We start from the raw sequence: 26,028 nt of genomic DNA, 5'->3' as shown, positions 1-26,028 counted from the left end.
AAATATACGTACTGGATGGGTCCTGTTCTCACTGAAAACTGTCATTGCCTTCAGTTGGTGGGTTTCTTCATTTCTTCATTCCTGTCCTAGGTCCTCTTCACACAGAGTCCAAGTTAAATTTATGACTGTCACCGTTTCCCTAACCACAAACCAGAGCTCAAGCAAGCAAAAATAAACTAGTGACTCAGATTAATGACATCTCCTTATAAAATGTCACTTTTAAAAAAGGAAAGTAACCTGGCATTCTGAGGAGTGTGAAATGATGCTGTATCATACAAGAATGTCTAGAATATATTAGCAAACCACAGAAAGAGGCTTGTTTTACGCACTCAAATCAAATATGTTTTGGATTTTGAAGGACATGCACCTCCCTCCCTTGTGAGGATCTCTAACTCAGGTTTTAATGCAATCCACAGCATGCCCCAACTGTCGTGTAAGAGTTTATATCAAACAGCTAATGCAATTTCCAAGATCAGACAAATTTGCTTGAAAATCCCTGGGAGAAAGGGTACAATTACTAGTCTGTGTCCAGCTCCAGATCTTAATTTGCCAAATGCTGGAATGGAAGAGGAAGTTGGATCTGGGATTTTTTGACCAGTGGGTTCGTGTCCAAATCACAGGCTAATGCCTTGCTCAAGATTTACATTTTTAAAATGCAGTCAGAAATGTATGTCAGCTTCTATTTATAAGTTCTAGGTTCTTGGCATGTCATTGCTACAATTGTTTTGATTGCTGTTAATGCACCAAAAGTTCCCACCTGAGGTCAGAACATCTTGAGTTGACAGTGCCAATGACAGCTGTCTATAAAAACAACAGGGTGAACATGCCATGATGCTTCCCCACGACTATCAGTCTCCAACTGTTTGGGTTACAGAGGCTTTCAGGAATGTTGTCTTTACTTCTAATATTCCTCGATGCTAATAGCTCACCTCTTCCAGATGATTTACCTGCAAATATGAGGCAGACTGCCTTGAATAAGGTACAGGGTATATCAGTGTGAGAGGAGAAAACATGGGGAGTAGATCCCCAAGTTCAGGCTGCAGGTTGACAATGTAGAAAGGGAAACATCCCATAATCCTGGAGTTATCAAAGTTGGGGGTAGATTTGACATAGGTGGGCATGGAGTACCCAGACCTGTGTAGTATCCATTGGGTTATTCAAATTGCAAAACAGGGAGAGCTGGTCCTGCTCCACAGCACAGATCCTGGCAGCACTGGGGAATCAGAGTTCAAGACCAAAGGTGGGCTTCTGAAGGCAGGTTTCAATGTGCAAGAGGAGATTTTCTGTTAAAGACAATTCCTTGATGTGACAGCAATATAGGGGACTACTGGTATGTAACTGAGCTAGCCAGTTCCTTTTTGTGTGCATGAGAACTGAAGGCTGACCCAGAACAAAGGTTCTTCTAGCTCAGCACTCTATCACTGACAGTGGCCAGTGCCAGATGCTAAGGAGAAAAAGCAAAAGTAAAAGGCATGTGTGTTCTTCTGGTATGTTTCCCAAGTTTTAGTTCTAGAAAAGAGAGGGGCAAAATACATCCTGAGCATCCTAAACCATAAGACTTCAGACATAATGTTCATCCTTTGGGAATGTGTGGGCGACATTATTGTATATTTGTGGTTTTAAACACAGTTAAACTTATTTACTTCAGCGCACAAAGGAAAACCAAACTGTTTGTGGAGAACAAACCAGGAAACTTGCTTAACTCTCCCCAGCTCTCTGTAACAATGGACCATAAATAGGTCAGACATTTCTTGGGAACCAGGGAAGATGAGTATTGGAAAATGCCACAAATTATGTTTAAAGAACATTAAAGTGGTGACAGACCAGTAAATGCTGGGAAATTCGAAGATACAACCAGAAGCTGCCTGTGTAGCTCACGCTAGAATGGGGGTGAGGGGAACAAGGCACATTCTGATGTAGTAAGACTAACATGTTAACCTTTGCTATTAAAATCCTTGGCTGTTTTTACAAATATTTTCCCTCTAGAAATGTCATGAAACTTTTCCCATCTTGCTAGTTCACCCAGTTAACTAGCACCACTTATGGAGGGGATTTATCTCAGCTGTGTTTGGCTGCCTACAGTTAAGCATCTATTCTAAAGTTGTCATCTAGGGTCATTGGAGAAAGGTAGATGCTTCTAGTAAGCAGCTCATCCCAACATGAGAGGTGTCTAAAGCACTGGAAATAAATTGCTATTTGGCAGTGCTTTCTGCCTCCTGACTATTGAGGGCATATAGAGAGTTTGCCATGACTTTTAAGCTCAGTCAACCCAACTGTAAGGTAATTCAAGTGAAAGCAATTGTGGACGTTTGGTTGTTGGTACTTTGGTTTTTATTTTGTTTTGCTTTTTACCAAGTTGATAGAGTGAGTAATTCAGAAAAAAAGACAGGTTTCTTTTAAAAATAAATAAGTTTCTAAATCACATGATTTCAAAGCAGAGCCTCAAAACGTGTTCTTTGGAGCTCACAAACAAGAAGGCATCAATTCCTACATGATCATTTCTGAAATGCCATATGACTTATGATTTGTGTGGATCTGAATAACTTTTGGAGCATTTGATGCTGACAGTTTTGGTTTTAATCTTCAACTTGATGCAATTTTAATTTTCTTATTTTATATATGGAGAACTTCCCACTGTATATGACATTTCCCTCAGTAACACAGATGGCTCTGTGGCTACTCTCCTGTCCTTTTTTAGTCCTAAACAGAGAACTGGTTAAAAATCTGAAATTCTGGTAAGAATTTACTATGATTTTGACATAATCGGTTCCTAGTAAAAATAAGATTAGCTATTTATTAAGGGAAAAAAGGGCATATTGAAATGATTCAAACAACAGCACAGAGCAGTTTACTCTCTGCACAGGGTGCCCATGGCTTTGCTTACTGTCAAGGCTGGTTATGGTCTTGGTCTTGTTTGCCTCTCTGGAAATGTGTTAATGTGCCGCAGTCAGTTGGAGAACGCTTATTCATGTGCCAGAGCTGTATCTTTATTGCTGGACACTATCATGGCAGCTTTTCTGCATACCCCTTTTCTTTATTCTTGTCTGAGGGAGCATAATGAGTGAGGACATTTCAGTGATGGGGAGTACAATGCTGTAGTTTCTGAGTGCAGCAGAGGCTTGAGCTAACCTGCCATGAATTAAAAAACTCCTAGATGGCTCTTATATTAATTTCAGGGACTATGTTTTAAATGCCGTCCAGAATCCTGACTGAGCAAAAATGGTCTAGAGCCTGGAAAGTGCAGCACTGTCCCACCCCAACCTTATGTGTTAAGATGGTCAGGATTCCCAGCCCTAATACCAATAAAGTTAAGTTTGTCTACTTCTTAATATGTAAATTCACATCAGATGTGTGTCAGTCATTGCAATGAAGGCAGACTGGAAGTGTTGGTTACATGGTTATATTTGATATATCTCTTGAGCGTTCTGATCATTTGTAAGGAAAGATACACCATCCTTCAGAAGCCAGATTTTGCATTTCTGCAATAATCCGTTATACCAGAAAATGAATAGAAAACTCAGCAGCATGTGGTGCTTTTGAAGGGTATGGATGCCAGCTGGGGACCAGTGCATTTAAAAGCCTGTCTGGGCTTGGGCTGCGCAGTGAATCTCAGCCTGGGCTTGAGCTGTGCCATGTTCACACACGTGTGTATCATCAATTGGATTTGTTGGACACTGCTATGACCCCATTGTTCACCTGAGCAAACATAGGCATCCTGCTGCTGAAAACTAAAATTATTGCATTAAACCAGGGCTAATGCTTGTACTAGGAAGCAAGTGCCTGCCATGTATGAAAACAGAAATAATGTTGTTATGGCTGAGGAGGAGAACGCTTGTAAATATTGTAGTAACTGGCTTTTGTGTGGATTACATCCAGATTGTATTCAAACATTGACAGGTTAATTACATGTTTCAAAGATTGTTTACTGTGATCTGAGGGGAAAGTGTTATTAAAGAAGTGTTCAACATCTAACAGTGATTTTTTTCCCTTTCTACTCCCTTCTCTATTTTCCTCCAGCTGATTACTCCTCATGCTATCCGTGTACAGACGCCTCCCCGACATATCCCAGGGGTTGTAGAAGTCACATTGTCCTACAAGTCTAAGCAGTTTTGCAAGGGAACGCCTGGAAGATTCATTTACACAGGTAAGGATGCTTTAGTACTAGATATAATGTGGAGAAACAGGGCAGGCAATATATCACACTTACTCGGGCTTCTGGTTTTGTCATTAAAAACTGGTACTGTATTTTATTATTTTGGCTGAGCACGTCATGGGAGATACCAATTTAAGGTCGGATTTCAGAAATGGATGACCATAGAGATGAATCTGAAAATATACCAGTGTGGGATTTTTATTTGCTTGTTTGTCCTCGCAGTGGGACATCTCTTTACCCAGGAAGGGGGAGGAAAGAGAGAAACATACTCCACTACTCAAACAAACAGAAGAAGAGTACAAGCTTAAAGAGCCAGACATACTAGCACAATCACAAACCTGCCTTCCAAGAATCTTCTTGCTAAATATCTCCATCTCATGTTGTCTGGCGAGTGTTGCAAGTGTTCAAAGCAGCAACCTGTTTACCTGCCCATCTCACCACTACATACTTGTCTCTGACTTCCAGGGAGGCTAAGTAGCTTTCACCCCAGCTGATGCTGCATAGTCACTTGCAGTATATTTTGGGGTTGCATCTGACACTGAGGCAATGAAATCCAGTGGTTTGGTCTGAAGAGTTATTGAAAAAACCCACATGAGGGCATTGCAGGTGCTGTCAATGTTAAACCACTCTCAGCAGTGGTAAGAATGGTCTGGGAAAAAAGTCAAGTAGCAGCCTAACTTTTTAAAATGAATGTGTGTCAGTGATTCCTTGGAAGGTATGCATGCTACAAGAATTAATGGTTTGGTCCAGGTTTTGGTGTGCTTGTCCTTTTATGTGCTTGTTTTTTCACATATGGAGACAGGACTGACTATTTCTGTAACCATTTGCCTGAACTGTGGTTCAGCTCAATCCAGTGCAATTCCTTTCCCCATTCTTGATTACCCCTGGAATTTTAAGAATAAGATATATGATAAATACTTGTGGTTATGAGGCATTCTGAATTACAGTGGGCACATATTTTGCTCCAACTGTGAATGTACACACAGGGACTCGAGGCAGACGAGAGACTTCTGGGCTCCAGCTGGGTAGCAAGGATCTCATTTGATTTTTCTTAACACTGAGAAAGTTGAACAAAGGTGCCTTATAAAGCTTTGTTGTCTCTTACAAATACCTCTCCCCCAGTTGGGATTATATACTGGGTTCCTTTAAACTGGGTTTCACATATCACCTCTCTGGCTGGGCAGCAGGCGTTTGTGGAGGCTGTGTGCATTTATTGTGAGTATTATGATTTCAACAATGTGTGGAAAATTCATATATTGGACAATAATGCATCATATCAAGGAAGATATTTAGGGTTTGAATGTGTTGGGACAAAAGAAAAAGCAAAAACAAAGGGTCAGATTGTCAGCTGATGCAAGTTGCCAGTGTGTACCACATGAGAGTGTCAGCCAGAGCTCTGAGCAGGGTGACCACGAATCTTTTCCCTTCTCACTTTCTTACTCACAGTAAGTTGTACTGTCCTGCTTGTTTTCAAGCCACCAGTGTGGCTGCATCTTGGGCTGGTGAAATGGCTAGTATGCACGTAGAAGAATAATGGGAAGAAACCCATGCCCACTGACTTTGAAAAGACATTTTTTGGGACTTTGTTTTGTGATTTAAATGTGAAAATGGCTTGGGCCCATTTTAGTTTTGCTTTTCAGATCATCATTAATTAGCTTTTCCAGTGAAAAGGAGAGCAACAGTTTAGCCTGTCTGCCCAGAAGCAGATGGCTGAATGTGGAAATAAGGTGTCCCAGTAGGGAGAGCATTTCCATATATGCCTTTCAGGTTAGTGTTTAAAACACATTATATTTTATTCAATAAATGAAAGTTATGTAATACTAAACAACAATGCTAAAATCAAAGGTGATCCAGTCCATGGACAATTCTCTTATGCAGCTTTTATGGAGTTACGGTAGATACAGAAAAGCTATTGTGACTGAAATCCTATCTCACACAATTTGCATTTTCCTTTTAAAGGCAGCCTGAACTTAAATGTGGCTTTTTAATAAAGACTAAATGAAACTAAAATAAAAACAATTAATGCATCCTGACCTTCGGAAGTGCCTTCCAGCCCTTTAAACAAAATGCAGGTTCAGTACACGCCTGCCGATTAGTTTTAGTTAATTGAAAATTATAGGATTGACCCAAGAGGAAAATTTTGTTTGCACTCCAATCACTTTTACAAATTAAGGAAAATTACCACAATTTTGTTTAGCTAAGGTTTCACACTGAGTTCACGAAATTAGCTCAGCCATCCCAACAAAGTCAGCACTTTGTTAGTGAGCACTAGAAAAAAACTAATAGTCTATGGTGTGTACAAACGAAGCATAGAAAAAGCTATGATGCTTTAGAGAACTAGGCCAAGTGTTTTTAATTAGGATTATTGGTTCATTGTAAGTTTTGAAGAACAATCAAACTAGCAGATTAGCTGTTTCTTTTAAAGCTAGAATTTCTTGCCATTCATTTTTCCCATGAGAACTTGTTTTAACTCCCACATAGCACTATTTTTTTTTCCCTATTTTTTTTTTTTTTTAACAAGGCCTGCAGGAAATGGACCAATTGGAAGTTGGGATACAGTAACATTCCCCAGCATCACTCCAGCCATGGGAGTTTTTCACAATGTTCTTCAGTGAACTCAGTGTTCTGGAACATATTACAAAACCACAGAGGCCAAATGTTTTCTCAGAGGAGTTTGGCCTCTGTTTTTGGCCGAAAACATTTCAGCATCACTTGCTGCTTATTTACCCTGCTATTAAGAACAAGAAAAGGGGAGAGGAGAAAAAGGAGAAAGAAAAAAAAAGAGCGAGTGTGTGTGAGAGGGAGAGAAAAAGACCTGGGGTTTGTGGGCGGTGCAGGAGTTGATCAAGCGTAGTTTCCTTTCTGGTGAGAATGTCCCTGCTCGTTAATGGTCCCATTTTGTGGTCAGGTCTCATTTAGAAGAAATTATTTTTAATCAGTGTTCAACAAAATATCCCCTCAAGCCACCTGGCTGTAAACTGTTTTTTTCTTACTGTTAAGTACTTAAGTTCTCAGAAGAAAATACCCAGTGACCCATTAATTTTAGCCTCTTTTTTTTTCCCCGTTTAACTGCAAATAACTTAGTAACATGATCTCTAAGTAGTCCATGTGCCATCTAGGAATCAAGGTCACATATAGACAGAGAAATCCTGGCTTTTGTAAGTATTTTTGAAAGAAATAAACCACTGCCAACGTTGTGCTTACAAGAAAACGTAAGGTTTTAGTTTTCCATCTGCAAAGCAAGCCATTAGCATGAGCTTATGGAGCAATTATTTCTTGGTTTTTAAGCTTTGACATTCCTGAGAGAACATTTAGATATACAGACGTCTGAACACATCTTGCATGTGTGTTAATTTTAGAATAATATTAAAAGTTCATATTACATACATAAATACTCAAACATGCTTGTCAGTAGTTCCCTGTGGCACCATTCATCTATAAGTCTCTTCTGGTACTGAAGAGCAATAAGTGAATTAAGCTTCATGTCACAACTTAGGAGTTGGGTAGGTATCACTACCATTATTTTAGGACTGGAGAAACTGAAATAAAGGAAGGAGCCCTTAGGGATACAAATCCATAGGTAGTTTCCTAAGGTGACTGGTTGAGTTAAATAAGGGATGAGATCTGGCAAGAAACTGTGGTACTTGGACAAGTCTTTGAGATTTTTTTTATTTTTTTTTTAATTTTTGAAAAATGGATGCATCATGGACAGCATGACTTTCACAGATGGATTTTTCTGTAGTACTATACTGCAAGATTGGAGTGGGACTGCATGAATGTAAGTGAAGGGAGAATTTATCTCCCTGCATATTGGAAAGGACATATGGAAGGTCCATAAAAATGCATTATGCTGTGTCTTCTGCCACCTGCTCAGTTTAAGGTTTTGTGCTTTTGTTCCCAAACTTAAGAGCAAAGGACTACATAGGGGCCAAAAGTATATGGCTTTGTCACTAAGGTTATGTATACCATATAGGGTTAATTTAGATTCTTGGTGGAGCACTACCCCAAATACTGTTCCTTTTTTAATATACTTTTTTTTGCTTCCTTTATTTTTGAAAAGTGGTTGCATGGTTAGATACAGGTTAGAATTTAGGGACTATTTTCATTTGCATTAGTCTTACAGGGGGCTAGGGGCTAAACTGTTTGTGTCAGTGGCAAGTCATCATCCCTCCCCCAGTTCATTTGGGGTTTATTATAAGCTATGGGCTATAGTATGTCTCTAAAAGTGCTACTAACAGGAACGAGTGGATGTAGGGTCAGCATAGACACATAGGGCTTGCTGTGCAGTGTGAATAACCCAGACACTGAGTGCTGAGCCTCCAGGATAATTGTGATGAAGGCCAAGTAGGTCAGAGTGGAGCACTGCTGAGACTGACCAGTGTTTGCATTACGCTTTTGAGCTGTTGTGTGTGGGGTGATGTAGAAATGCTAGCGTTAGGAAGGTCAGGATATTCACAGAACTTCTGGGAGACTGCCTCTTTCTCTGAAATGTCATAGTGAAAACTTTTCACTCCCCCAGTTGTACAAAGAAGAAATAGCCTCATGTGGAAAAATCCCTGCTCCATCCTCATTTCACCTTTAATTTACTTCTGAAAACATTTGAGCTTATGTACAAACAGCAAGACCCTTACAGATCACAGATCATTAGTATTTTCAAAACCCTGAGTTTTATGTGGCTTAATTTTTAGCTTTTTATCTTCTTTTTTTAATTTACAGAAGGACAGGGATTGTTGTCTTCTGAGAGTCATTCTCTCTGTGTAGTCAAATACCTCCCACAATAAAAGACCAAAAACTACCCATCGCCATTTAAAGTTTTAGTCCATGGCCAGGTTAAAGTGATGTACAGAAATCCGCCCAGCACTGGAACTGCTTAAAAGGTGAACTCTAGTCTCTAAAATTTCCAGCCTGGTAAACTTCAGTGATTCCTTTGCTAGGAAAATTTTCTGCTTTCAAGAAGGCACCAATAATTATGCAAAGTTCAAAAGATACATATCCAATGAAGCAATCAGTTTTCAGAATGGAGAGTTCTGGAGTTTGTAGACTTAAAAAAGTAGGAAAAAAGAAAGGGGGGGTGGAGAAAAAAGAAGTGGTGATAAGAGACAGACTGGCTGTCAAGAGGTTCCTGTAGCCCCACTGGAGCCTTTCTTGATCCCTGTGGGCTAGAGTTTGACCCTTGCACCACCTAACCTTGGCCATAGCTGTGTGTTAGTTCCTGAGAAATGTTAAAATCTAGTGGCAGTTATTCTCAACATCAGTAATACACAACCCCATTAGTTTTACAATGCCTCATTCATGTGTGTTTATTATTAAATCATGAGCACTTAAATAGCTGATTAGTATAAATGAGGAGAGAAGTCCACTGCCAACAGGACAATAAAAATAAAATAAAAAAGCCAGCATCTCTAATCCTGTCTTCAGTTTTATCCTGATGTATTTATAAAATTCTTCACCCTCAAAGATATGACAATCATTAATCTGAAATGAAATATAGAGCACATCACTTCTGCAGACGAGTGACCAGCTATGAGATCTGGTAGCTAGCAAATGAATGTCATTTAAAGCAGTTTTTATCTGCCTTTCACTAGTAAATATTAATAGCAGTGGTAGAATAAAAAGTATCAGATATCTTGAAGTTAAATAGTCACAGAGTGCTATGGAAGAATAGAACAAAATCCCTCAATACAAAGAAATGTATAAAGTTTAAAGTAAGAGCTGGTGTCTGTTCTTAAAAGTAGGAGAGCCTGGCACTGCAGGTTACCCTGTGCTTTGGATGCTCAATATAAAGTCTGTTCCTGATCTCAAAGATACTCTACAGAGGAGAGATGGTAAATCCTAACTATAGCACTGTCAAGTAAGGAAGAATAAAAATAAATTCTTTGTAAATGTAGACTTTCACTGGTAAATTTAATTAATTTCTCTGGTAACAAGCAAAGGACTCCTCACAACAGCTATTAAAAAATATCCTAATGTGGAGTTCTCACTGGTTCCCCCTTCATCTCACTGTACTGAGTGTTCATTCCCAACTAGACCATGTCATGAGGACACTGGAGGCATCAAGTGGAGCGTGGAGCTCAGAGATGGACCTGTATTTGGGGTAGTGCATTGGGCTGAAGAGGTTAAGCTGTTCTACCACAGGAGTTTGCCATAGTCACTGAAGAACTGAGTCCTCATGGCATCACTGCTGGCTGGGTCCAAGATGCTTGCAGGTAAAATACAAGTGGGAAAAAATGGGATGGATTGGTGCAGTCTCTCCTTCCAGCACGTACATCAGTGACTGGGTTGTAACCTGCCCTTGAAAAGAAAATACGCCTTTAGGAAACCTCTATTTGAGTTTAAGCTTGAACCTGGCCCTTTCTGAGTTCCAGTCCATTAGCGTAGTTGCTCTGCTGAGTCAGTGGTTGCAATTGTTTTGGCACAAGCTTTTCTACATGAGATAACTTCAGTTTTTATTATTTGGTAGTGGGCTTGGGAGTTAAAGGTCTTACAAAAGTGTTTGTTTTGAAGTTTCTTAGGATGTGCCTAGTAAAGCGCAGAGAATCATCAGGCTCGAGTATTGGGAATATTGGGGTTGTTGGTTTGGTGTGCAGAAAATCAGGAAAAGAAGCTGAAAGGTATCCTAATTTGTTGCAGGGAGAAAGGTGTAACCAGCCAGTGAGGAGGAGATGGAGGTAGACTGGCAAATCCCTTTTGTATGCTAATAGGAACAGAAAACCCTCATATCTTTGGTATTTCTTAAACACTGGCAGCACCATAGCACACTGCAAAAAACAATCACTTAAAGTGTGCAGTGTACCTGTAGGACAGCTGCAAAATGAAAGCAATTACAGCAACCGTCAGAATAAAGCTGGCTGTGAAGGAAACATATTATTTTGCATATTTTATGTATACACTTTTCAAGAAATATGACCTTTATTTTCTAGTTAGAGGGAAGTGCAATCAGAGTCTACGCAGCAAAGGGTAGCTGGATCATTAAAAAGAATATTTTCTCTGATATTAGAAGTCTAAATGGGCACTAGTCCCTATTCACAACCTTGCCTGTTTCTGTCTGCCCTGAGTTAATAAGTGATAAGGCCAAAAGAGAAATAAATCACTGAAGTCCCTGTCCAAAGAAAACATATTGACTACAGCCAAGCAAATAACAGCCCATAACCAATGGTCTCATTCATCATTCATGTAATAGGGATATAAAGTATTCTCTACCTATGAAACCATAGAGTAGGAAAAAGCCTGATAAGCCCCCAATCTAAGCTATGTGATTTGATTATTAAAGGACATGAACTGTTTGTCACATACCTTTAATCTTTAAGATGTGTTGCCATTTCTAAACTATAAATTTGTGGTAAAGGATTAGAAAGCTATTAATGATAAAGGTATAAACTAGACTTTATAAGGATTCCTGCAATTGTCATGCAACCCTGTAGACCCTTGGAACCTTAACCTATTGAATATAATATAACATAGTTATCTGACCTTCAAAGCCAATAAACCATTTTTTGCTTTTCAAGTTAGACTTACTCCATGATAAATTAACCCTCTGGGTTCACAAAATAAGGCTTGTAAATTCTTTTCTTTATCCCCACCCCAAAACCTTTAAATTTTCATGCCTTTGCTTCAAAACTCTCTTATTCCAGACTGAAATTGTTAATCTTTTTTTATTCTCCTTTTAGCTCATGTCAGTTGATAAGATATTATTCCCTCTTTTAAAAAAATGGCCAATAAAATAGAGAGCTGAGGTGAATTTATAAAAAGCCTTCACTGCATTCTATTTCTACAGGAGGCTTCACTGTCTTGGTTCTTGAAGTGGGGGTATTCAGATTAACCAAATGCCACAGAAATGGACAGTTTATAGTAGCAGCAGCAGCTGTACTGCTTACCTTAATGCATTTTGATCCTGTGCCCTGAAAAGAGGTACAAAGCATTATCTTTTTGCTGGTCCAGAAAGCAGACTCCTTGCCTACTTGTTGCCACTGAAATACGTCATAGACAGTTTGCTGGGAATTCTGGCTGCCCTGCAGGTATATATGTACCTAACTCACCCTTTCTGTGCTTCTCATGGGATGCAGCAGGTTTTGATTTCTGCCTGGGACCATGGGCAGGATTTAATGTGTGTTGTTGAAAAATGGCCAAGCTGTGGGCTAGGCTGTCAGAGATGTCCATGTGCACAGCACGCTGGTGCTGGCAATGAAGTCAGAACATGAATTTAGTGCACGGCCCCCTGAGGCACGCTCTTGCACAGCACTACCTGTGAAATAGCCTCCTTAAGATGTGCTTAATCCTTTGAGGTGCTTGTTAGTGAGGGTTCATTTTGCTTAGGCATTTTGTTACACAAGTGAAGGCTGTATGGCTGGCTCAGACCAGCAATGTGCTGTGCAGCCATCATTCCCCAGAGGCAGGACTTGGGCAGCCTCCTTGCTTTGTGCTTGTACTAGCATCCCTACACAGCCCATAATGCTTATCTAGCCTGGTTAAATCTCGCTGACAGCAATGACTACAGAGTGGATGTGCCTCAGTATAGCCCATGTCTACAGATTCAGGCTTTTTTGTTAATATATAGATAAAAGGAAAATCTTGTACTTGCAGCCTTTCATCTCAGTGGATGCAAGAGCAATTTATTGCATAGAGTGTGATGTTCTTTGTACTTTTGTGCTATCTTGCAAGAACTCACACAGGCTCTTCTGCTTAGTTATGAAGGTACCAAATGCATAAATGATGTGGTCTTCTGTGGTGTCTGGTTAGAGGTGCTAGAATCAGTTTAGTCCCAGTATGACTAAGCTCAACCCTGACAGCTTTTCAGGCTTGTCCAAAATGCTTCATAGTTGCCTCCTGGTGCAGGTTGCAGTGTCCATTGTTACTTTATTTAAAAAGTCAGTCTGAGTATTTCCGTATGTAAGAGATTGCAGTCTGCAGTGCAGACATGCTCTTGGAGGCTGGAGAGACTCTATATTGCTGGCACCATAGGAGCCAACAGAGAGAAAGACAAGCAGCTCGGAAAGGAAGGGAATTGTAACCATGGTGTTTTAAATGATCTGAGACATTTGGCAGTAGTCCACATTTATTTCATGATAATGGCTGACTAATATCTCAGAGAAAGTAGAATTTCTTTGGAGATTCCATCTGCTTGAAAGTTGTAAGAACCTCAACAAACCTCGCTAGGGCCTCCTGGCAGATCTCTATCATCACCCAGGTGCTGATGCTGCAAAGAAAGAACATTTTGGCATTAGTACTACTGCCATTCTTTTGAAATTTGCAAACCTCCTCCACCCCCCCAAAAAAATATCTGAAGCTCAGTGAAAAAATGTCAAGCCAAATTGTTTGAGGTTTGCTCATAACCGTCACTGAAAAGTGTTTTGCCATTGGATCTTGCCGTTGGTCTATTGTGACCTCTGTAGCTCATTACAGATGTACAACACTCCTGAATTCTGCCAAGACAAGCATACGCAGATCTTTTATTCCACAAGGTAGAAGTTATTTAATATATTAGTACACAAGCATGCTAGCACGATGTAAATTAGACTGTGGCATATCAGCTGTTCTGCATGAACTTCATTTAAACCCATGCTGAACATAGACTACCAAGTATCAGATAGCTCATGGTACTTTAGAGCTTGGGGAGATAAATGTGAACAATCCATTCAGTATCACAATAAAGAGTCTGGGTTTGGACAGCTACCTTTGGAGACCTACAGTCTTGCATACTTTACTGTAAGGTATTTGCTTGGCCATACCCACTGTTATTTAATCTTTCAGCATCTTCTTTAATTTCCCTTCTCTTCCTTCCCTCCCAAATGTGATTTTTTTCATGTTTTTCCTGTGTGCATAAATTGTGCTTAACCTCTTTGCATGAAGAGTTGTGGACTTGAACTGCTCTTGCATAGCACCAGGTGTCAGCATTAGTGGTTAACAAGAGGAAACCCCATTCCCAGCAGACAGAGGGTTAATAAAAAAACAAAACTAACCAAAACCCAAAGAGAACCAACCAAAAAACACAGAGAGAAAACCCCCACACAATCAACTAAGAATGGTATTTTTTAAAATCTCCATAGGACAAAAAATGCACATAGAAATTAAGATGTTGTAACAGACATCTAGCAAAAAAAATGCATGCTTGTTAAAACAGAAAGTGGCACCAAATTTTCAGTTTTAAATTTCTGAAAATTACAGGGCAAAATCTATGAATTGTGAAACTTGCTGTCACTTCTTAGTACAGCAGCATCTTCTAGGGTGGACGTTATCCCTTTTCAACATGACAAGAGCTTTTTTTAACCTTGTCTGCATAAGGGATAGAAATCTAGTAAGCCCTAGTGACCTTCCCTTTGGAGCTCTGGGGCATGGTACCCCACTGACTGTCTCAGGCATCATCTTAGAAGTGGGTAAATCACCATTGTGAAATTATTCTCTCTGTCCCCTGTCTGCAGGTGGGCTCTGAACAAGTGCTCAAATCTAGATAAGAAGTATTACACTCTGAGTGACCTCACATGGTAGGTGCAAAGTAGGAAAGTTAACTATTGCCCCAAGTACTACCATCCCATGATAGTTTCTGAAAGACATGTGCTTATTGTCTCTCTTTTTGTTTCATTTTTTGTTTATTTGTGTTTGGTGGTTTGTTTGGCTTTTTCTCATAAGCTATATCCTATTGCTAGCTTTCGCTGGGCTACTTTCCTTAGAAGACTCATCAAATAAAAATACATAGTTTGTATGCTCAGGCAGTTCTAGCAGCAAGCTTGTATTTGTAAGAAAGAAAGGCAAGGTTTTACTGCCAGAAGTCACCATGAATTCATAGTGAAAGGTCGCTTCTGCAAGAGAAATATTTTTTCCAAATGTAGATCTCTGACTAGTTTCACTACTCCAAAAAGAATTCTCCTCAAAGTTGACATGCATGTTGTGCACAGCTACTAGAAATAGTCACTACGTTGTCGTTCCTAAAAATAAGTCTTCAAGTGGCCATCATACTGAAAAGCAATATTTTTCTCTACAGGCTTCTAATTTTGAGGTACTTTTAGTTCCCTTAAATCTTACATTGAAACGCACGTGTCGTTTATTTAAAAGGAAGAGAGTGAAACATGCCTCGCCTATTTGCCTTAGACTGTGTTTTCCCTGGGCGTTTCTGTCAGCTCAGGCACTTTTGTTGATAAGAGGGGGTCTCAGGGCATTGCACTGTCTGGCAGGTCAGGGACGGGAACAAGAATCTACTCTAGGTATCTTTTGTTCTTGAGTTAAGAATTTAGCTCAACTTTCTCAAAGACCAGTCTGCACATTGTTTCTTCACCAAAACTGATCATCCTTGCATCGCTTGCAAGTTCTGTTAGAAAGACAAATGAACCTTCTTTAAATTGGGGCCTAAGGGAATGGATTGAAATGACCCCCTCCCCTCTCCAATTTCCCCCATTAGACTTTTTTCACAGATGTTCATGCTGATTAGAGCTGGGAAATAAGGGAATTTCTGTGTACCATGAATATTCATTTGTTTTTTGGCAATGAATTTCCTTCAGTTTCTGTGTGGTGTTTTTCTCCTGGTGGATGTTTGAATGAGTGAGTTAGCTGAGACAGTCCATTTTAAGAAAAATTCAGTGTACTATGGAAAGTTCACTTTCCATGGTGTATGTGTCTCTGAACAAAAGGATGTAAAGCTGTTGGTTGGTAAGAAACATGACTTGAAACCAGCAAGCACACAGGTGAGGAGATGCCCTCTGCAAACATATGCTGTAAGTGGAGAATTTAAACCAAAAATCTGTAACACTGCACTCTAATGATCTACCTATAAGGATAAGATTAATTAGAAAAACTATTTGATAAATACTTTCAGCTAACAAGTTAATTGGAGAAAAATATCTCTGTGGACAATTACTGAGAGGGAACGGTTTGTTATGAATGACTTTCCCTACTGTAGTACAGAGGCCCAGATTTGAAGAAGCTGCTGGACATGCTCTTTGAGGAGTCTGTGATGCTATCCTTAATGAGACCAAATGGATATGAGCGGAAATCTATACAATTCAGAGCAGAAAATCCCATGGATTTTATTTTTTTCCCTTCAAAATGTTTCAAGTGTTAGAAAATGTTGAATGGAGATGACTGTACCTCCTACTTTTCAATCTTGTAATTCTGCAGTAAATGTGAGGATAGAAATTGTAGCTGATATGAAGGGAATAGCCATGATCCTCCACTGCAGCCCATGAGCAGCCAGGCCAGGTAGACTGCATGCAGGAATTTTGCAGAATTCCTCTGACTTCAATGGGAATCTACAATTACATTTTCAAATGACAACATTGCAGTCCTTGGGATCACCCAAAATTGTCATTTTCTGTGTAGCACCTTAATACTTACCCAGCATGTTCTGTGGAATAATGTACACAATTTTACAATAACTATGTAATTAACTCACTTTGCTACTCCCCTCTCCAGGGAAACTCATGCTTCTATTAATGCTATTAGGAAGGTCCTATGCATAGAACAAAGAAAGTGGTGCAGCAGATGAGTTAACATGATTTGATTTGCAGATGCTTTAAACACTTAGCAGGAGACAGCTATGGAAGCTAATTAAATCACTCTAAGGTGCACAGGATTATCTGCTTTGCAAGAAACAATTTCAGTGAATTATGGTTGCCCTTTAGCTGAGGGGAAGTAAAAAGCATATTTGTTTGGAATTAAATTTCCCACGCAAAGTGCCCATCAGACCTCTCTTTCCCCATACTTCTAAAATAGTCTTATTTTGTAGCCAATACGTTCTAGGAATGTGAATTTTGATTTTGTAAGAAAGAGTGGCGCTGCTTCCAACTTTCTTAGGTAAAAATTTTCCTACTTAGCTATTGATTAGGATTTGCCTTTAAGCAGTGTCTTGTGTAAAAAATTGTGTTGGTACATTCACTACTTCTCAGATACTGCATCTTATTTAGTGTACCGGAATTCCCAGTTTAAAGTAATCACAAAATTTATGGAGAAACGGATAAAAAAGGTTGTAAAATATCGATTTGGGGAAAATAATAACACAACTCATCTATAATAAGAAGAAAAATGAAGCAATAATTCAGGTGTATTGAACGGCTTGCTGCTGGAAGTATTGATCCGGTACTTTAGTGTGCAACATCGCACCTAACATTGCAATGGAAGAACAGCACTGCATTCCCCTGCTCGTTATTTCCCAGACACTATTGCCTTGTTACACAGGTCCCACAGAGCCTGGACCGCCAGCAGGGAAAAAGAGGAACCCCCAAAATAACCACAAGCCTGTAATATGTTAAGGTCACAGTATCCCGCTGTAACAACATGCAGACACTGTGCTCCCGTGCTCCTTTAGGACAATCCTGTAGTTTGGCTTTGATTGAGTTTTCTGCTCTTGCTCTCTTTGCTGTATCACCTGTATTGCCTGTATTTTGCATAAATGGTACCTCTGTGCTGCCTCTTTCGATAGCAAGTAATCCAAAATGGTTTAATTGAGGAAACATGCTTCTCTTAAATATTGACTTTCAGGAGACACATATAAAAATGCCTAACCTTATTGCAGTGTTTCCTTACTGTGGCAATAAGCAAACATTGAAGAAAGGACAGCAAAGGTCAGTGGAATTTTCAAGTAAACACCCCGACATTTCCACAGCATTAAACTCCATCGTGCAACACTGCATTTCGGTTTATCTGCTGACATCTGCAGAGGTATCACACTTGATTGTTTGGCATAAATAATTTAGCAGTGAGAATTTTATAATGAGCACAGATAAGATTTACCTATGCAAAAATAGTAATTAAGAAGTAAGAAACTGTGCCAGGTAAAAAATAGTGAACTCCTGCAACGATGCAACATTTTAGCAATTGTGAAGACAAAGATGCATCCAGCTCTGGAGGAAGCTGCTTTATATGTGTCTGCAAACTTACTGCATCCCCTGTGATCCTTATCTAGAAATATGAGCCAGACCAGATGAGCAAGTTCTGAACAGGTCAGGTTTCCTGCAAATTTCAGCTAATATTGATCTGCAGGGTTTGCACTGGATCCTCAGCATTGTTGGGCTTGCAAGGTTTTCCCCCTTTAATCCATACAGGAGTGGGGGGGGAGTGAAGCAGACACTTCTGATCAAATAATGGGGGGGGGGGGAAGGAAGGAAAAATGAAAGGAGGAAAATAATCTATGGCTGATGCAGTGGCCAAAGAAAATTGTTTTCTGTAAGCTGCAAGAGCCTGCAGTAAGGCTCTTGAACCATCACTGCTGAAGGGAGCACAGGTTGCGATGGTCATAGCATCTCACCATGTGCTGCTTTCCCAGCACAAGTTCTCCATCCATTGGTGTTTGTTTTCCTGGGCAAGGAAGGCTGAGGAGTGTGCAGTGGCTGCAGCCCTGGGAGGTTTAAGATCCCTTCCATTTGCATATTTGCAGCTCGACGCTGGCTCAGGAAGCAGAAAACGTGCAATTGTTTTTGTAACCTAAATAACATTTCTAGTTTAGAAACCCCAGGGGAAAAATCATTGTCAAGCTGGCAGGTTGAGATGGCATGATGATAAATGAGTGAGGTGTGTGTTCTGACTCTGCGGGGACATGTGGGGTGAAGAAAACCCTCTTCTCTTGAGCTCTTTGCATCTACCGTCAGAAGGGACAATTGCAATCTGAAGACACACTCTTGAAAGGGCCATGACTTTCTTTTCACTGAAAGAATTATTTTCTTGTGGGTTAAGGTGTTTGTGGCATAACATCTTTTCAAGGCATTGGCAATGCTTGTGATTTTTTTCTGCCTTTGGTGATTGCAGTCATAGGAGAAGCAAAAAGTTGTGTTACAAAACACAGGAAACGACTATGGCGCGGGTTGTCAATAGGGCAGTTAAGCATTTTCTGTGTTTTTTTAGAAAGCAGTTTGAGACATACAATGTTATTGGCCAATGAAAGTTTTCTTGCAAAAAAATTCCTAGGGATTTGTGTAATAAAGGCTAAAGCTGAATGAAATTCATCACAGATACTTTCTCAAATTTGTGCAGTAATTTGATAATAACTTTTGTCCCTCTAGATTTCACAAATTTGGTAATTTGAGTTTTTATGAAAGGTTGGGGTTTTTTTCCGAAGTATTACTTACCGTGCCAGTGTTTTTTTTTTTTATCAGGGAAATGGATTTTTTTCATATAAGCTGTCATAATAAATATTTCTTTTGTATTAAAATTCGTTAAAAATGTCTCATTTGGTTATTTACTACTTTTCAGAAACTCTGCATACATAAAACTGATAAAGGCTCCGTATTTACATATATTACTAGTCAGTTTTTGCTATTGTTTTCATTTAAAATAGTGCATCAATTGGGATCCTTTAAGTTTCAAAAACATCATTACTTAGAAGCAGCTAAACAACTTGGTGAAGGTCAAGGAAAATCTTTATGTTACTTGAGTTCTCTGTTAAATTAGGAATCTAAGAATCAACCTTTGCAAAGTTTCATGAGATTATTCTAAGAATCGCATTACCTACAGTCCTTACAGTACGTCTTGACAGCCTTGCTACTAGTGTTTAGTGGACTTTCCATCTCGCATTATGATCTCCACCATCCCATTTCACAGACTGATAGTCTTGGTTGGACTTGGGTCATCTCGCCCTCTCCCCCCTGAGCTAAGCCTACTCACTTCTCTGCTGGCACCACTGGCAGGATCCCTTCTTAATGTTTGCTTTATGCTGGCCTTAGCTACACCAGGGCATTTGCCTCTGTTGGACCGTTGTTGCTGAAAGAAAGCTGGGTAGCCTTTAATATGATTTAGGATCCTAATATGTGTATTGCAATTACAGGTATGGGTACAGTAGGTAAAGCCACACACTGATTCAAGTCCCACATACCGCTTGGGCAAAATAAATACTGGCTCTGTCTTCTGTTGGCTTTCATTTCTATACTTCTTAGTTCCATGTAAGTATTTATCCAAGCCTTTTTAATATGGTCTGAATAGAGCTGTTTTGCAAGGTACTTTGACAATTGCTGGTACCTTCTGAGAGAGCGAGATGGTTACGTACACAGCATTTTCGTATTAGGTTTCCTGTGACACGTGTAAGCAGCTTGATTTCTGTTAAATTCTAGGCTGGTAAAACAGAGAGGAAAAAGGCTAGAGGAATTATATTACCTTGTTAAATTGCTCAGAGCATATTTAGATAAAGAATTACTTGGTGCTTTTCATAGTACATTATACAGTTGCTTTTTTTTCCCCAGTCATCTTTATTGCATTTTGTACTTTGTTATTTTGATGATGCTGAAAGAAAAAGAAACAAACTCCTCTCTGTAATTCACTCCAAAGAACATACCATCTCTTTCTATTTTCTTGTTAAAACCAAATTGTGTGCAATTTGTAGGAAATTGAAACCACATTTTTCACTTAACTTTCCAAAATTAAAATTTATGAGGAAAAAGAAGCAATAAAGCAGTTACAATCTGGTCATCTATAATTATCTCTGTGGTTGGAGTAGTTCCACATTTAAAGGAAGTGACACCAAAAGTTTATCAAGCTTGTGTCACTACCAAAAATTTCACTTCTCTTTTATTATTTCAGACCACAAGAACTGCTTAAACAAGTATTATGCACTTGGAAATTATCTTGGTGCAAAAGGAATCGGGTGATCTATAAAAACAAAGCTTTTCTTCTGAGAAACACAGAACAATATTTATCTTCCTTGTTCATTCATTTTAGAATATCAGTGTTAAATAAATTTAACAAATTGTGCTCTTTAGGCTGATTTGATGGAATTAGTTGTGAAGAAGCTTAATTTTCCTCTAGATCTATTTCTATGTATGTGTTTCGCATTATTCCTTTTCTTTTGCTGTTGCGTTTCCCCTCCACTGCATTGCTTGCTCTCCGAGAACAATGGAAATGACAGTCCAGCGCCAGAGCTCTTGACTGCTCCAGCTCTAGAATGTTAGTGGCACTTGCTTTAGTTTTCTCATTTTGCCTTTTTTGTCTCTGAATTAAAATCAAGCCAAATGATGGATGCCCATTACAATCAATTGTTTCAGACAAGCCACCAAAAGTATTGTAGGATTCATTTACATTTAATCAAATTACATTTTATTTGCAATTCAGGGAAATGAGAACTCTGCAGTAAATCAAATATTTCCTCTCCAAGGGCCCCATTCAGCAGAAAATATCCACAGTCTTCCAAGCTGGTGCCTCAATGTATGTAGCAAATCTTCCAGTGGGAGGAGAGCTTGTGCCAACAAACCCTCTCTTGCAGTGTCTTTTCAACATTTTTCAGGGTTGTGGACACCTAAATATTTTCCAGCACGAATGCACACCCTTGAATAATGAATTGTGCGGTGACTTTAAGCCCACTGACAATAGGCTTACATTTCCCTTAGTTTCCTTACATGGACCACCAGGTTGCAGGACTTCTGGGGTCCTGGAAGTCAGTGCACCACAGACTGGAAAACACTGATCTTGCCTTTGTAGGCCCTGTTATTTTAATGGGAAATTAATGACAGTCACTAATTGTCCTTTTCTTTTCATTTCTCCAAAAGGCTTCATAATGGCTGGGAAAAAGTTAAAAGTGCAAATACATTAAAAATCTTCAAATGGAATAAATTCTGCTGGAAGGCAATAACACAGTGTTGAGCAGATATTAATTTTTACTGATTAGTGCCTTAAGGAGAAGTTAAAAAAACTTTATCTGCTTTGGAATGGGAGGTAGACTTTAACTCACAGCTCCTTTCCTGTGCAGTTTCTACGGATAAATTGTGCCCAACGAGCGACCCTTCCTTCCTTGCCCATCAGAGCACAGAGTAAGAAATTTCGAATCTTGTCACTTGTGATTATTCACATATTTAGTCAGCTAAAACTTGAATGATAGCAGGACCTCAGTATTGCCCGATGCTGCTAGTGACCACCTACCAGACACTGCAAACTGCAGATCCACAGTACCAGTGAGAAGCATCAGAACTTTCAGTCTCAGACTTCCTGTGTGATTTTGACTCTGTTAGTTACAGTCAGAATTTTTATTGTATTTAGAATCCTGAAAGTTCATTTAGGTGCCTGCTGGGATTCTTAAATAGACATAGATACCTAAATTTTATGGCTTTGTGGCTGTTTGTTCCCTGGCACTAAAATAGTCGTTTAATGCAGGACTATTATATATCACAGGAAATATATAATGCCAAATAATGTGGAAAGAGCTCTTATGCTAAAGCAAAAAACACTTCATAGGTACCTGACAGGGAAGGTTACTTCACTGTTGCTATTGGCAAAACATCTTCATTGCTGGGGAAATATCCTGAAACTTCAGGACCCCACAGCCATAATCTGATTGAAATGCAGAGATTTTAATGCTTAAAAAAAATTCTGACCAAATCATGTAATGTATTCTTTAATCCAGTGGGATTGAAGAGCCTAACCAATAACAAATAATGATTTGCATGCTTAGCTGTTAAATGTAATAACAATCAACCCTGAATACCTTTTCAAGAGTACTTGAAACTGAATTCTTCCATCTGATACTTACACCAGACTTTGGGACTTTAGTGAGCCATTGTCCATCATACATGATTAACTGAAGTAACATAAATGCTGTCTGTAGACTATTGTGGTATTTCACAGTGTAACACACTTTAAAACGGATTTGGATTAGTCCCATTTCTCCATTTACAATAATTTACTTTCTGAGTATTTGAATGTTAGGAAGAAAAAAAATAAAGTGTGGAGTTTTTTTCTAGCTTTGATCTAGGTGCCCAGGAGATGATGCATTTACTTCCCTTTCATATGTGTTTCAGTACATGGTTTATTTGATAGTTGTGATAAACTATTGAAATAGTTGTTGGAGAGGGCTCTGTCTGTCATGCTGCTGGTGTGGGCAAATTGTATAAAGGGAATGAAGGGTCTAGGTTGTCTGGAGTAGAGCAGAATACTGTGGGAATTGTTTACATCTTTTGCTCATTCACTTTTGTGTTGTGCAACAAGAAAATTTGGAAGAAAAAAAGTGACATTACATTTCCCTTTGCTCTTTGGATAAAGCACCTAACACTTTTCAGGTCCTAGACTTAAATAACACTGCTGTTTCTTTCCCAGCTTTGGCTGTGGTGAGCTAGGATTCATCTCCTCCGGCAGTAATCTATCACTTGTTACAAGCTGGAAGAAGGATCGTCCCCTTTCCGAGCCTCTCTACACACAGATATGCAGCATATGCAAAATTATGCTAGGAGATGCAGTTAACACATTTTCAGCTGTGCAACTAGTTATACATGCACACGTACATACACAGAACATTTTTATATGGCTTCATTTAGGAGGAGGTTGTTAGACCTTTGTTAAGTAAAGATGTAAAATCTGCACATTTTTAAAGACAATCAATTATGCAAGCACATTAGCATTTAATAAGGCACAGTACCTTGTCAGTGTCCATATTTTACTCAATCAGCTACCACTTAGATTTATTTTGAATCATTACCTTTGCCACTGCACGTGTATCATCTGCTCAGTTAGAAAAGAGACCACACAATATAAAAATCAATGCCAGTGAAGTGAGTAAACTCCACTGATGGCAATCTCAAGTCTCAAGAGACATCTAAGCTGTGGTCTGTACCCCCCTGGCTGTCCCCAGGCTCTGCAAGTATAGGTACTTCCAGCCCAGCCTTCTAAAAGGGGTGCCAGCACCAGCACAGTCTTTTCAGTGCAAACCCAAAGTGATTTTCTTCTGAAGCCAAAGACATTGGACATTTTTGTAATTTCTTCCCTGCACAGAGCCAGCTTCTGGTAGCCTTTGGGCCTGCTTTCAACAGCAGCTAAATGCCAAAATACAAGTCACTCCTCTTTTAAGTGTGCAATGCAGTCAGATAGTGCAAGAGGCTGCTCCTTCCCATGTCTGTCCCTGTGTCCTCCTTGGCGAGCTGAAGTGTCCCTACAGCAAGTGGTTAGATACCAAGATGATGGGCTTGGCATGCACAGGGATCCCGGGGGAGGAAAAAACCCTTCACTCTAGAGTTGCATATACACAAGCACAAGAGAGCAGAAAGCAGAGATGCCCCAGGCCAGTGTGGTGGAGCTGGCTTGGAGTGGGAGCAGCAGCAGCATCATCAGTACATTGCTCTGCACAGACTAATTAACTCCGGCAGCCAGGTGCTTAATACTTCGTGCAGTTGGGGCCTTAGTGAGTTTGTCTGTTTAAGCACATTCTTGCATACTGCTGATGGACCCAGAAGTATATTTATACATATTGCTTACTGCCTGGAAAGCTACAAATCAGTTACTGATAAGTATGCCACTTCCAGCAAGATTAATGTTAAATTCTTCCTTTTAGACCAGCCACTTGCAAATTGCTAAATTAGATTTAACCATCCGAATGCTCTTTTTCATGTCACACTTGCAACATTTTTGTTTTTATCAACTGATGATCCTGTTTGTTGTTGTATTGAACTTTGAGGCATATTAATATGATACACGTGTATTTTGGTGGTAGTTATTTATAATGACAACAGTTCTCATGAAATCTACTAGAAACAAATTTGTACAGCATAATGTAATCCACTACAGTGGGGTTTGGGTTTTGGTTTGAATTGGATGGAAGGAAGGTATTTGTTTTATGCAAGAGAAAATGAGCAATACTGTGCTACTTTGAAGGTATTTTATTGATGAATTCAGAGCTGGGATCTGAATTTTCCTAAAGGCTGCCAGTGAGACCTAGAAAATTAGGAAATAAACAGGTACAAATACATGATTATAAACCTGTATGATAGACTCTGGTTATCCATGGTAAATTTATATCTTCTATTTTTATGATAATCTTGTAGTCTTTAATCTGTTTTTTATACCTCTGCCTTGAATTAGGGAAACTATAATATTTCTGCTTTAAGAAAAATTAACCTGGTACTACTTCAAATATTTTTTTTTAATCCTATTAAAAGGAAAATGTCTAATTTTGGTGAATCGTATTTGACTTCAGAAAAGTTTCAGCTACCTCAGGGTAGAGTTAGTGAGTTGGCAGGCAGGCATGGATGAGTGAAGGGATGTGGTTACTGCTTTGGGGTGTCACCAAACATCAGAGATATTTTGCTGCATATCCTAAACTCAGCAATGACCACCAAAAAAACCAAAGGTTGGTTCACTTCTGCTGTAAATGAAACATTGGAAGTGTTTCATAACAGGAGAGTGTCAGTCTGATTCCTCACTTCCTCACCTTTTACAGTTTCTTCTTGCAGCATCAGCTTTGTAGGCTAACAGTTGCACCTGGGATATTTTAATTTCCATACTCATCTTGCCGCTTTACCCAGTATATTCTAGATGGATATTGTGATGGTGGGAGAGAGCCAAGATGCAAAGGGAATGATATAGGCAATTATTTTTACTTGCTCTTCTCTTATGCTTGTGAGGCTTCAGATTCCAGATTAGTGATCTCTCTGTAGGCGTGTTTGGAGGCTACTTAACTCCTGTTTGGGGGCAGAGCTGCAGTATTTGTTGATTTCTCTGTAATTGACTTGCAAGGTGATCTAGCGCCAGCAATTTAGTAAAGGCCTGTTCGGCCCCAGAGCACTCATTTTGTCATGAGCATAAGCCCTTGGCAGTGCTTGCTCATCGCCTCCAGCACCTCCCCTTCTCTGCTGAGCCTCAGATCCCCCCCAAGCGCAGTGGTGGGAGGAGACCTGCCAGCAGCGCTGCTGTGCAAATGGGGCACTAATGGTTTGCGAATCTGAAGATGGTTAACTGATCTGTGCATTCAATTAAGATGAGTTTCTCAGTTAACAGGCACCCTGGGAAGAAATGAGTTACTTTCATTTCTGGGATTATGAGCACTTAATGAAGAAGACATATCAGAATTCTGCCTGTGTTGCATGAGATAACCCTAAAATGCAGCACAGATTTTTACCTTACTCGTCTAGCAAAAAAACTTGCCTGGTGAGGGAGAAATCGATGCCTGTATGAGTTTTCTTGCAGACAGGCTCACAGGGCTGAATGTA

General features: G+C 39.5%; 1 protein-coding gene across 8 annotated transcripts in view; it reads left to right on the top strand.

Moving 5' to 3' along the window:
• The window catches only part of EBF1 (EBF transcription factor 1), a 276,447-nt gene that overhangs the window by 209,206 nt on the left and 41,213 nt on the right, over window positions 1-26,028 (top strand). For all 8 annotated transcript variants that reach the window (XM_061360179.1, XM_061360178.1, XM_061360177.1 and 5 more), the window contains exon 10: window positions 4,018-4,144. In XM_061360179.1, coding sequence (XP_061216163.1) covers window positions 4,018-4,144 — 127 coding nt within the window. The remainder of the gene's footprint in view (window positions 1-4,017; window positions 4,145-26,028) is intronic.

Source organism: Neopsephotus bourkii, unplaced genomic scaffold (genome assembly GCF_033783945.1).
Source record: "Neopsephotus bourkii isolate Nb327-2 ecotype Australia unplaced genomic scaffold, CSIRO-AGI_Nbou_v1 NB_1016, whole genome shotgun sequence".
In the NCBI taxonomy this organism is placed as follows: domain Eukaryota; kingdom Metazoa; phylum Chordata; class Aves; order Psittaciformes; family Psittacidae; genus Neopsephotus; species Neopsephotus bourkii.
The sequence above is the reverse complement of the archived record's forward strand: the minus strand, read 5'-3'. Positions and strand labels throughout refer to the sequence as shown.